At 41.0% G+C, this 11,380-nt stretch overlaps 1 protein-coding gene across 2 annotated transcripts; it reads right to left on the bottom strand.

The window, feature by feature from the left end:
• Positions 1-3,136: 3,136 nt before the first annotated feature.
• On the bottom strand, positions 3,137-11,340 carry LOC122775410 (cholesteryl ester transfer protein, plasma). Of its 2 annotated transcripts, XM_044035264.1 has the most exons (18): positions 11,311-11,340; positions 10,801-11,039; positions 10,537-10,651; positions 10,298-10,429; positions 9,650-9,720; positions 8,659-8,746; positions 8,401-8,470; positions 7,710-7,770; positions 7,020-7,111; positions 6,842-6,941; positions 6,616-6,695; positions 4,763-4,813; positions 4,525-4,680; positions 4,267-4,334; positions 4,101-4,143; positions 3,936-4,017; positions 3,590-3,675; positions 3,137-3,450 (listed from the first exon to the last, which is right to left on the bottom strand). In XM_044035264.1, exons 2-18 carry the CDS (start codon positions 10,937-10,939, stop codon positions 3,373-3,375), a joined length of 1,512 nt encoding a protein of 503 aa, XP_043891199.1. In that variant the 5' UTR covers positions 10,940-11,039; positions 11,311-11,340; the 3' UTR covers positions 3,137-3,372. The 2 variants fall into 2 exon arrangements, with proteins under 2 accessions (XP_043891199.1, XP_043891198.1); XM_044035263.1 differs by lacking the exon at positions 11,311-11,340 and having other exon boundaries at positions 10,801-11,285.
• Between the last annotated feature and the right edge of the window lie 40 nt (positions 11,341-11,380).

Here is an 11,380-nt window from a genome sequence, read left to right as displayed (position 1 = left end):
GACAAAGATAACTCAGGTAAACACAAAATGCAATTTTTAAATTTAAAATCATGATGTAATTATCCAGGCCTGATTACTGCAGACCTGTGGAATCAAGAGACGACTGAAATAGAAGCGGTCAGACAAAGTCAAGTCGACCAAAAGATCCAAACAAGGAAGACGAAATTCAGGCACAGGTGAGAAACAAAGTCATTGACATCTATCGCCTGGAAAAGGTTACAGAGACTAAAGCTTTGGGACTCCAGTGAACCACAGGGACGAAAACATGGAACAGTGGAGAACCTTCTCAGGAATGACCCCAAGAGTGCAGCGACGACTCATCCAAGAGTCCATGAAGGACACGGACAGACATTTTCACTTTGAAGGGATTTCTTCATGACTGCTTTCATCCAGGCCGTCAAAGATGAACCAAAGACAGGTGGACATGTGTCTGTGAAGACATTTCTTCATCACTAACATGTCAGGGACAGGTGGACATGTGTCTGGGAAGACATTTCTTCATCACTAACATGTCAGGGACAGGTGGACATGTGTCTGGGAAGACATTTCTTCATCACTAACATGTCAGGGACAGGTGGACATGTGTCTGTGAAGACATTTCTGCATCACTAACATGTCAGAGACAGGTGGACATGTGTCTGGGAAGACATTTCTTCATCACTAACATGTTAGCATTTAATTCACATTTTTGGGATTCAGAAATGGTTGGAAGGCTTAGTCTCCCTAAAAAGGATTCCATCCTATCAGAGACTCCCTGTGGTTGATCTGATTCATACAGCCTAACATAAAATTGCCTGAAAGTGTTATTAATGTTTTTGTTATCAAAGTGTCGGGCACCATTCCCATCTAAAATTGAAGGAATCACTTAAGGGTCCCTTTTAATTTTGGTCAAATGAGACAAGTACTTATCCCCAGACTCATATAACCTTTGCTTTGAGAAATGGAGAGGAGGTCTGATGTTAAGCAAAGTATACTTTTAATATCTGCCAGTTCTTTTTCGAGTTTTAGTTGCTGTAGCTTGTTTTTTTCCTTTTCGAGGCTGAATAATAAGGCTATAATTATACCCCTGATGTATGCTTTAGCAGTTTCCCACACTAAGGAACGGTTGTTAGTAGATTGTGAATTAATAGACAAAAATATCTTAAATTCACTTTTCAGATAAGAGATGAATTTGTCATCTTCAGGAGACGCATGTCAAATCTCCAGTGTTTACTTTTCGCAGATTCTTTGCCAAGAGACAATTCAAGGAGCAGAATTGCATGATCACAAACCACAATATTACCTATTGAGCAGGAAGACACAAATTGCATCAAAGACTGGGGTATGAAAATATAATCAATCTGTCAGGCACTTGTGAGGCGGGGAGTATCAGATGGATGAAGTGTTTGCCCTGTATCAACCAGGTTGATTTCCCCACAAGTCGACAAAAGGGCTCTAGCCTGGTTTGACAGAGGAGAATTTCGTGTGGGATGCCTATCAAGTCGAGGATTCCCAAAGCGTTTTTTTAAATGAAGGTTTTTATTATTAAGGAAGGGAAAAAAACTCTAAACCTACATGGCCCTGTGTGAAAAAGTGTTTGCCCCTTAAACCTAATAACTGGTTGGGCCGCCGTTTGCAGCAACAACTGCAATCAAGCGTTTGCAATAACTTGCAATGAGTCTTTTACAACGCTGTGGAGGAATTTTGGCCCACTCATCTTTGCAGAATCGTTGTAATTCAGCCACATTAGAGGGTTTTCGGGCATGAACCGCCTTTTGAGGCCATGCCACGGCATCTTAATAGGATTCAGGTCAGGACTTTGACAAGGCCACTCCAAAGACTTCATTCTGTTTTTCTTTAGCCATTCAGAGGTGGACTTGCTGGTGTGCTTCGGATCATTGTCCTGCTGCAGACCCCAAGTTCGCTTCCGCCTGAGGTCACAAACAGATGGCCGCACATTCTCCTTCAGGTAGACAGCAGAATTCATGGTTCCATTTATCACAGCAAGTCTTCCAGGTCCTGAAGCAGCAAAACAGCCCCACATCATCACACTACCGCCACCATATTTGACTCTTTTTCTGAAATGTGGTGTTACTTTTACGCCAGATGTAGTGGAACACACACCTTCAACCTTTGTCTCGTCAGTCCACAGAGTATTTTCCCAAAAGTCTTCGGGGTCATCAAGATGTTTTTGGGCAAAATTGAGACAAACCTTAATGTTCTTTTTGCCCAGTGTCTTTCTTATGGTGGAGTCATAAACACTGACCCTAACTGAGGCAAGTGAGGCCTGCAGTTCTTTAGATGTTGTTCTGGGTTCTTTTATGACCTCTTACATGAGTCGTTGCTGCGCTATTGGGGTAATTCTTGTCGGCTGGCTACTCATGGGAAGGTTGCCCACTGTTCCATGTTTTCTCCATTTGTGAATAATGGCCCTCACCGTGGTTCTCTGGAGTCCCAAAGCTTTCAAAAGGTCCTTGTAAACTTTTCCAGACCGATAGATGTCAATTACTTAGTTTCTCAATTGTGCCTGAATTGCTTTAGATCGCAGCATGATGTCTTCCTTTTTTGGGATCTTTTTGCCGACTTCACTTTGTCTGACAGATTCTATTTAAGTCATCTCTTGATTCAATAGGTCTGGCAGTAATCAGGCCTGGGTGTGGCAAGTAACATTTTCCAAAATATGTGACTAACCACAGTGACCTGATGATTTTACAAGGAGGCAATTACTTTTTCACATGGGGCCATGTAGGTTTGGATAGTTTTTTCCCCATAATAAGTAAAATCATCACTTAAAAACTGCATTTTGTGTTAACTTGGGTTGTCTTTGTCGAATATTTAAATTATATAATTTAAGTAAATCATATATATATATATATATATATATATATATATATACATATGAATATACACATATACTGTATATATGTGTATATACATATACATATATGTATACATATGTATATACATATGTGTATACGTGTATATACATATGTGTATACGTGTATATACATATACATATGTATACACATATGTATACATATGTATATACAGTATGTGTATATACACATACAGTTTTGCTTATTATGGAAACGTGTTAGTACCAAACATAAAAGTTACAGAAATTAAGTAAATTCAACAAAAAAGTAAAAGTAAGAGCTTGGCTACTAGTTATATTTATTTAGCGTATTTAAGGCACTCAGTTGAATCTAATTTCTAAATAAACAACATTTCATTTTATTTTCATTCTTTAACATTCTCATTGGCTGTCAGCTATTTTCAGAGCAGTGATCGAATTGACGTCTATAGCAGTCAATGGCAGCCAATGAGTTAAGTTTCAAAATAAAATAGAGGCGTGTTTAGTCCAGTTCTGTCGTCCCATGATGCATTGCGGCGTTACTGTAGTGTCTTCTTGAGGAAGTCAACCAGGAGGTGATGAGGGAAACCAAAGTCCATCTGAATCACCGTGAAGCCCTGCAGCACAGATAGACACAGCGTAACCATGGAAACCATTCAGAACAACAAAGACATCAACAACAAAGGACTGTGAAAATTGTACATCAACAAAGACAACAACAAAAACAACAACAACAAAGACAAGAAGAAAACTCACGTCTCGAGGAATCACTTCAGGGTGAATGATGTCAAATAATTTTGTTCCCTGTTTGTCCAGAAGTCGTGTTATCTCTGTCTGAAGAACTGGAAACAACACACACACACACACACACACACACACACACACAGACACAAAGTGTCATAAACTGTCCACTGAAGTAGAAGTACACACAGATGCACCACCACTGCCACCTGCTGGAGTGGAGTGGGATCAGGTGCACGACAGAAATAAAGGTCAGACAGTTAAAGGGATAAATCCGGTTGTTATCGTTCACTGATGTTAAACTGTTTGACTTTAAAACTTGTTCACATTTCATTTCTTTTCTTTGTCAGATTGAACTCACCTGATAAAACCTTAGGAACTCCGATCTTCTCCACAGCTTCTCTGACAAACTCTTCATCTTCACTTTCATCTTCATGGATCAGCTGCAAACACACACACGTTTCATGTTTGTGTGTTTTCATCAAATTTCCACAGAGTTCATAAAAAACATCAGAGTTTTTCGTACGGTTTGGTTTTGTGACGTCAAATCAGCACGAATCACAAAAATCCTGGAGAGAAAAAACCAAGACGCACAATCAACGCAACAAATAAATCAGTCCAACTTTATTTATAAAGCATATTAAAACAACCACAGTGAAACAAAGTGGCGTTAAAAACATGACGTTTCTTACTGTGAAGAGTTTCTCTGGAGGAAGAGTTGCTTCTCTGAATAAGACGCTGTGACGTCCACGACCACCCTCTACACACACACACACGCACACACAGTTCATTCATTAAGCTTTAGTTGTTACAATTATTTTAATTTATTCGACACTTTGATCTTTTTAAGTCGTTCTTTCATCTTTTTTCAAACATGTTCTGATCTTTTAAACATTTTAGCTTCAGAAAAACATCGTAGTTATCAGAAGTTACAAAGTGGCAAAAAATACCGTTTGAAAGAAGAGTGTTGGAATGCTTTGACTCCGCCCACAGGTCAGCTGACCAGATGTCTCCACCCACACAGTCGATCCCAAGGTGGACGTGTTGAGGAAAGGAACAGATGAAGTCCACAGTCTGAGTTCTGGAGAATCTGAGTCCCACAGACACTGACACACACACACACACACACACACACACACGTAAGTACACACATATATAAGTTGTGTATATTTTATATAAGTGTCGTACCTGTTGTATAAACTCAGGTGTGACGCTGCAGAGACTCCTGTTGAAAAGTTCCTGAAAAAAAAGAGATTTATTTTAACATCAATGACCTCTGTCTAAGCCCCGCCCAACAACACAATAACAACAAGAAAAGGGTGAATGTTGTGAGTAATGTTAATCACTGCTGATGGGTGAGATTATGGATCATTTTTAATAAATAAAGTCAACAATAATCAGCATCACACATCTGACTCCACTCTGTGTTCTCTCCTCCATCAGCCCATAGTAACATGTGACATCACCAGACTGCCGGTCTCTGATTGGTCAACGTCCAACTGTAGATCAAAGTTAACGACGACGTAGACCGGAAGCTCCAATAACGCTGCGTTTGTGTGTGTCTGCGTCATTACCTCGTTTATGAAACCCTAAAGTTTCAGAACAAACAGTTCAGCCACTGCTGAGAAAATAGTGTTGTATTGTTTTCCTGGGCTCTGCGAAGTGGATCGACACTTCCGCAATTTGATGTCATCATCAGAAATCCTCCCCACTCCTCTCACCACTGTAGCGCCTCCTGGTGCGGGAACTAGTCCGGGCACATCCGGTTGCGTACATTCAACCGCAGAAGAAGAAGAACTACTCTCGTTGTAGCTGCTGAGATGCAGAGCATCCACCGTGCCAGAGGGGGAGCTGTGTATCTGAGAGCTGGCCTACCAATTACGTCACTTCCAGGTACCTGGCCAATCACAGGACAGTGGAAAAGCTCTCGTTGGCTGGCCAATCACAACACAGTCCACGTTCTGGGGGTGTGGTTTTGGTCTGAAACAGCGCGGCTGACGAGAGCGTCAAGGAGGTTTTTAACCATGAAAACAAGTTAATATATGTAAGTAGACCTCCATAACTAACATATATGTGTGATACAAGCATTCGATGTCGCCTTTAAAAAGACTGAAAAATCTATTTATAATCCCAAAATCTACTCATAATCCCAAAATCTACTTATAATCACTGTTAGAAAGCCCAAGTTGTTTAGGAGTTTACGATTGAATACTGTTCAGTTTTCAGTTTTAGCCATTCCGACGCTATTGAACGCACCACACATGTGTGTGAGATGCCGTACTGTTTAGGTTCCGTTTTCCACCTGATGTGGCGGTGGATGGCTCGTGATTTTCCCTTGTTTGTTTTCTTAACTTTCGCCTGTACATTCTGGGTTTATTGTGCGTAAACCACAGTTCAATAAATCCAACACTAAACTGGACATCTGCATCCGTGTCTTTTAACGGGGACACACCCCATACACCTTGCCGCTCTATCAACAACCAGTTAATTCCTGGAGAACGCCCTTCTCTCCTTTTTAATCCCAAAATTTATTTATAATCCCAAAATGTATTTATAATCACAAAATGTATTTATAATCACAAAATCTACTCATAATCTCAAAATGTATTTATAATCCCTAATCCCACTGACTGGTCTGAGAGTGTCCAACTGTAGCTCAAAATTAGAAAGAGTTAAAAATGTTTCTGGAGGATTGAGAGACGGCAACATCGTCATCACGTTCATTGGGATTTCACTTCAGTCACTGAAGGACTGAACCATTCGGTCAACTCATCGGAACTAAGGATTCTAATGATTCACTTTCACCCAAAACAACTGCTTTACAAGTCACTAGTTTGTGTTTGTGTCGTGGAGAAAACCATGCTGTGATGACCCCGCCCACTTTGAGGAGGAGCTATGATGTCATGGGAAACAACAAGACTGAAACAGAAGTGTGTGATGGAAAAGAGTCATAAGAAATGATATCATGTATAAACTCAGAGCACATGTTCGCTACAGGAAAATGCGTAGAAACATTACGTTTATTACGCGGTTTTACTCACGGTAAGCTCCGCCCCAGAGATGCTGAGCTGGAAGCGGCCATCTTTGTGAGCAGCGGCGATCATGGGGTTAAAGATCTGATCTGTTTTCAGACACAGTGTCAATAAAGTTTCCACACAACAATACATACTGTATATATAACACAAAGTTAGTGATAGTTACAAACACTTAAGTATGTGTTAAAACACGCATGATGACAGAAAATCTGTCGTGAGAACAAATAAACACCTGACAACCAGAAATACAGCATCCTGTTCTCAGTCAGCTGACTCGGGTGGAAGACAGAGTCAATGATGAGGGCGGAGCTATTGTGGTAATTAGTCACTCCCTGAAAGATATGAAAAAACAACAACAATAAGCAATGAAAAATGAAAACACACACACACACACACAGCTGCATATTTACCTTGTGATATGACTCTACGTAGTTGGCAGTGATGACAGGAGCAGCAGTGACACCAATATCGACACTGATGTCTCCATCACTGAGGAACTGCCCTGTAAACACATACACACACACACGTTTCTACACTGGTTTTGTGAGGACGCACTTTAAGTCTCTGAGTCACATGATCACGTCTTTATCTCACTGTGAGATCCACACCAAAGTCCAGAGAGAAAATCAGAGATTTTAACGTCACACACAAGGGAGTTGTTGATCCACGGCTGCCTCCATCACTAAGATCAAATGTCTTATTCTGTCACTTCAGTGTTTGAAATGGGTTAGCCCTATTTGTGTCAGTGACACAAAGTGACCACGCGAGGCAGCAGCTAAAACCACTGATTTTCTGAGCTTTGGAGTGCTTTACAAAAGTCTATCAAACAGTGAGAGATAAAGACGTAAACGCACGTAGATTTTGTGACGCAAGTCTTTTGTTTAGTGGATATAATCTCTGCCGGCAGCCATGTTTTTTCGAAGAGTGAGTCTCAGCAGCAGGGGGCGCTCACAACATCGTCGGCACTGACTTCAGCACAATCCAATGTCTGGCTCTAATTCTAAACCTGTGTCAATGTGTCCTCATGGTCCTCATGGTCCTCACTTGACAGGTAAAAACTTACACTTGGTCCTGGAACACAGGTGCACTGTCACACTCACCTGCAGTGTCCTGGATGAAATCAGCCAGAATATTCGCCACCTTGTTGATCTCCTTGCAAACCTGCAGAGAACAGACTCATGAAAAGCACTGACCTGATTGTTTTCAAACATAATGATTATAAACACAATGTTTACAAATATAATGTTTGCAAATGTTTTGCAAACACAATGTCTACAATGCTTGCAAGCATGATGTTTACAAACACAATGTTTACAAATGTTTTACAAACACAATGTTTACAAACATATTTACAAATGTTTTACAAACACAATGTTTACAAAGATGTTTACAATGTTTGCAAGAATAATGTTTAGAAACACAATGTTTACAAACATAATATTTACAAATGTTTTACAAACACAATGTTTACGAACATAAAGTTTTACAAACACAATGTTTACAAAACACAATGTTTACAAATGTTTTACAAACACAATGTTTACAAAACATGTTTACAATGTTTGCATGCATGTTTAGAAACACAATGTTTACAAACATAATGTTTACAAATGTTTTGCAAACACAATGTTTACAAATATAATGCTTTACAAACGCAATGATTACAAACATAATGTTTGCAAACATAATGTTTACAAATATTTTACAAACACAATGTTAACAAACATAATGTTTAAAAATGTTTTAAAAGATAATGTTTACAAACATCAGCAGAAGCTTTATTGTCCTCACCTGGCTCTTGATGAGCAGTTTGACAGTGAAGGTGATGAAGTCAGTGAAGAGTTTCTTCAGCCAGTTTGGCCTGAACAACAACAGGAAACACAGGTGAACACACACACCTGTCGCACACGTCTCACATACATGGATGTCTCACATACACACATCTGTCTCACACACACACCTGTCTCACACACGTCTCACATACATGCATGTCTCAAACACACACATCTGTCTCACACTCACACACGTGTCCGCTCCGCTCATACTTACTCTTTGTCTCCCTGCAGATGGAGGCGGAGCTTATGAAAGCTCAGGTAACAGTCGGACGTGTCGGCCGCCACTTTATCGTTAGCACAGTCTGACAGAGGACAGGAGGACAGAGGACAGGAACACTTACACACACACACTTATTCTAAACTGGAGACCTCAAACATGCGGCCCCACAATCAATGTCAGACTTAGGGACAGCACCGCTGATCGCCAGTGGCGCGCTGCATAAACTGCTGCTGTATGTGACTGTATCAGACTGAGTCTGTGCTCCGGAGCTGGCGATCAGCACAAGGATACTTGTGCGACTTGTCAGAATGGTCAGTTATGAGCTCTATTTGACCTTTTCTTAAAAATGTGTGTGTTTGTATGTTGGTGAAATGCGGTCGCTGACTAAATACGGCGACCGCTGGCCGCAGTCTGATGCGAAGTGGTGCGAACAAACACGTTTGCTGACTTTATCCGGCACATTAGCTTCATATATAAAATCCTCTGTAAATCACTGTGCTCCACTGTGCAGCCACCAACAGCACACTTGTCCCTCCGCGTTGACATAATACCGCTCTTCCTCCCTCGCCTGCACTCTCGCATTTTATAGGGACAAGGTGGAGCTAAGGTGGAGCTCCAAGTAAACTTACTGGTGGGTGGTAACATTCACGGTGAAATGCGCATGCTGCCGTCATAAGCGCAGGGAATTCAACATCGCGTGTTTTATCTCCTATACTTACACATGACTGAGTATTATTTTTCCACACTTTGGCGACTGGTAGGGCCTCCAGAGTCCCAAATATAAGTATTGAAATGATTAAAAGGTTGATTTTGCATAATGTGTCCCCTTTAACTTATTGGTCCCTGTGGCTAATAATAAGCTAACTACTTACTCTATCACATTTCCATCACCAGCTTATGTCTCACACACACACACACACACACACACATCCGTTATCAGCTCGTGTCTCTCACACACACATCATCAGCTCAGAAAGACACTCACAGAGTTTGGGTTTGATTCCCAGATCAATCTGAGACTCGATGTCAAAGTCCAGAGTTTGCGATAAAACGACACTGAAACAAAAACAAAAATATCACTTTATCATGGGTTAGCTAAACTGCCACTATTGCTAAGCTAACTATTCCCCTGGGACAAATGTTATGCTAACCACTTTCCTGTGACCAATGCTATGCTAACTACTTTCCTGTGACTAATGCTGTTAACTACTCTCATGTAACTAATGCTATGCTAACTATTTTCCTGTGACTATTGCTATGTTAACTACTTTCCTGTGACAAATGCTATGTTAACTACTATCGTGTGACTAATACTATGCCAAATACTTTCCTGTGACTAATGCTAGGCTTATTTGTTTCCTGTGACTAATACTATACTAACTACTTTCCTGTGATTAATGCTATGCTTATTTGTTTCCTGTGAGTAATGCTATGTTAACTACTATCCTGTGACTAATACTATGCTAACTACTTTCCTGTGATTAATGCTATGCTTATTTCTTTCCTGTGACTTACGCTATGCTAACTAAAGCTATGTTAAAACTACACAGACACACATATTTTCAGTATTTAGCAGGTAGACCAATGAGTCATGTGACGTGTGATGTCAAAGGTCACATGTTCTCTGACTCACAGCCAGCTGCCATATCCGTACTCGATGGTTCCTCTGAAGACTGCCGACACGTTGCTGATCTCCATGGTGATGCCTTCACCTGCACGCAGCTCGAACGCACTTCGACCAATCGTCAGGTTGTGAATCTCTAAACTGGGCAGGTACAAAAGCATGACATCATTTCCTGCTTGTGTATGTGTGTGTTTGTGTGTGAGACTCTGTATGTGTGTGTGAGGCTCCTCGTGTTTGGTTCCACTCACTTGTGCAGACCGTACATAACTTTACCCACCAACAGCAAGGATTTCTCTCCTTTCACACTCGGGTAGCGAGCATGTTGGAATGCGGCCTCGATCACCTTTGTGGTTTTTTCATTCACTTCAAAAATAAAAACACAATGAACAGCTGATTGTATCCCAGAAATCTTTGCACTCCAGCAGCAGACTGGCACATGAACACTAATTCAACCCTGAGCGTGTTAGAACAAACATGAATTTAAATCAAACAAAGTCATTCAGTGAACTCACAGACGACAGCAGCCGGGTACGTGAGGCGGCACACGGCTCCGGTGAGCGTGTAGGCTGAGGCAGGGTCCTGCAGGCAGCCATGGGACGCCCCCAACACACACACCACCACGCACAAGAAGACGCAGACACTGGGAGCCATCGTCCACGTGGAAGAGTCAGTGTGTGAGTCCTGTGTCCACTGATGTCCTGAAGGACAACAGTCTGTCTTTGTCCAATCAGAGACCACTCATATCTGGCCCCTTTAAAGTAAACAGGTCAAAGTTCAACGTTTTCCAGGATGTGAAAAATAAAAGGACAAGAACAAAGTTTCCTCCCCTGTTTGAAGGAATTAACCAGTTTAAACTTGTTTTGTGATTGGCTGACATGTTTGTTATTGATCGGCTCAGGATCAATGATGGATCAATAACATGTGACTGTCAATATTGTGACATCTGAGGAACAATAACAATAATAATCTGAGTCTGGACGACAAAAATAACAATATAACAAGCGTGTGTGTGTGTGTTTAACCTGAGAACAGACTCTTCACTTCCTGTCATGTGACCTCCTCAAAGTCTTTCCGATGAGTGGTTGAGATTAA

This window comes from Solea senegalensis, linkage group LG10 (assembly GCF_019176455.1).
Source record: "Solea senegalensis isolate Sse05_10M linkage group LG10, IFAPA_SoseM_1, whole genome shotgun sequence".
In the NCBI taxonomy this organism is placed as follows: Eukaryota; Metazoa; Chordata; class Actinopteri; order Pleuronectiformes; family Soleidae; genus Solea; species Solea senegalensis.
Note: the sequence above shows the minus strand (reverse complement) of the source record. Positions and strands in the feature narration are given on the sequence as shown.

Bases quoted from the DNA above. Each gene is read 5' to 3' on its own strand.
- LOC122775410 (XM_044035264.1), bottom strand. From the start codon at position 10,939: ATGGCTCCCAGTGTCTGCGTCTTCTTGTGCGTGGTGGTGTGTGTGTTG. The intron at 8,747-9,649 runs GTGAGTGTCTTT...GTCCTCTGTCAG, and splicing joins GGGAATCAAACCCAAACTCT to ACTGTGCTAACGATAAAGTG. The intron at 4,814-6,615 runs GTGAGTAAAACC...CTTTTTTTTCAG, and splicing joins TCTCTGGGGCGGAGCTTACC to GAACTTTTCAACAGGAGTCT.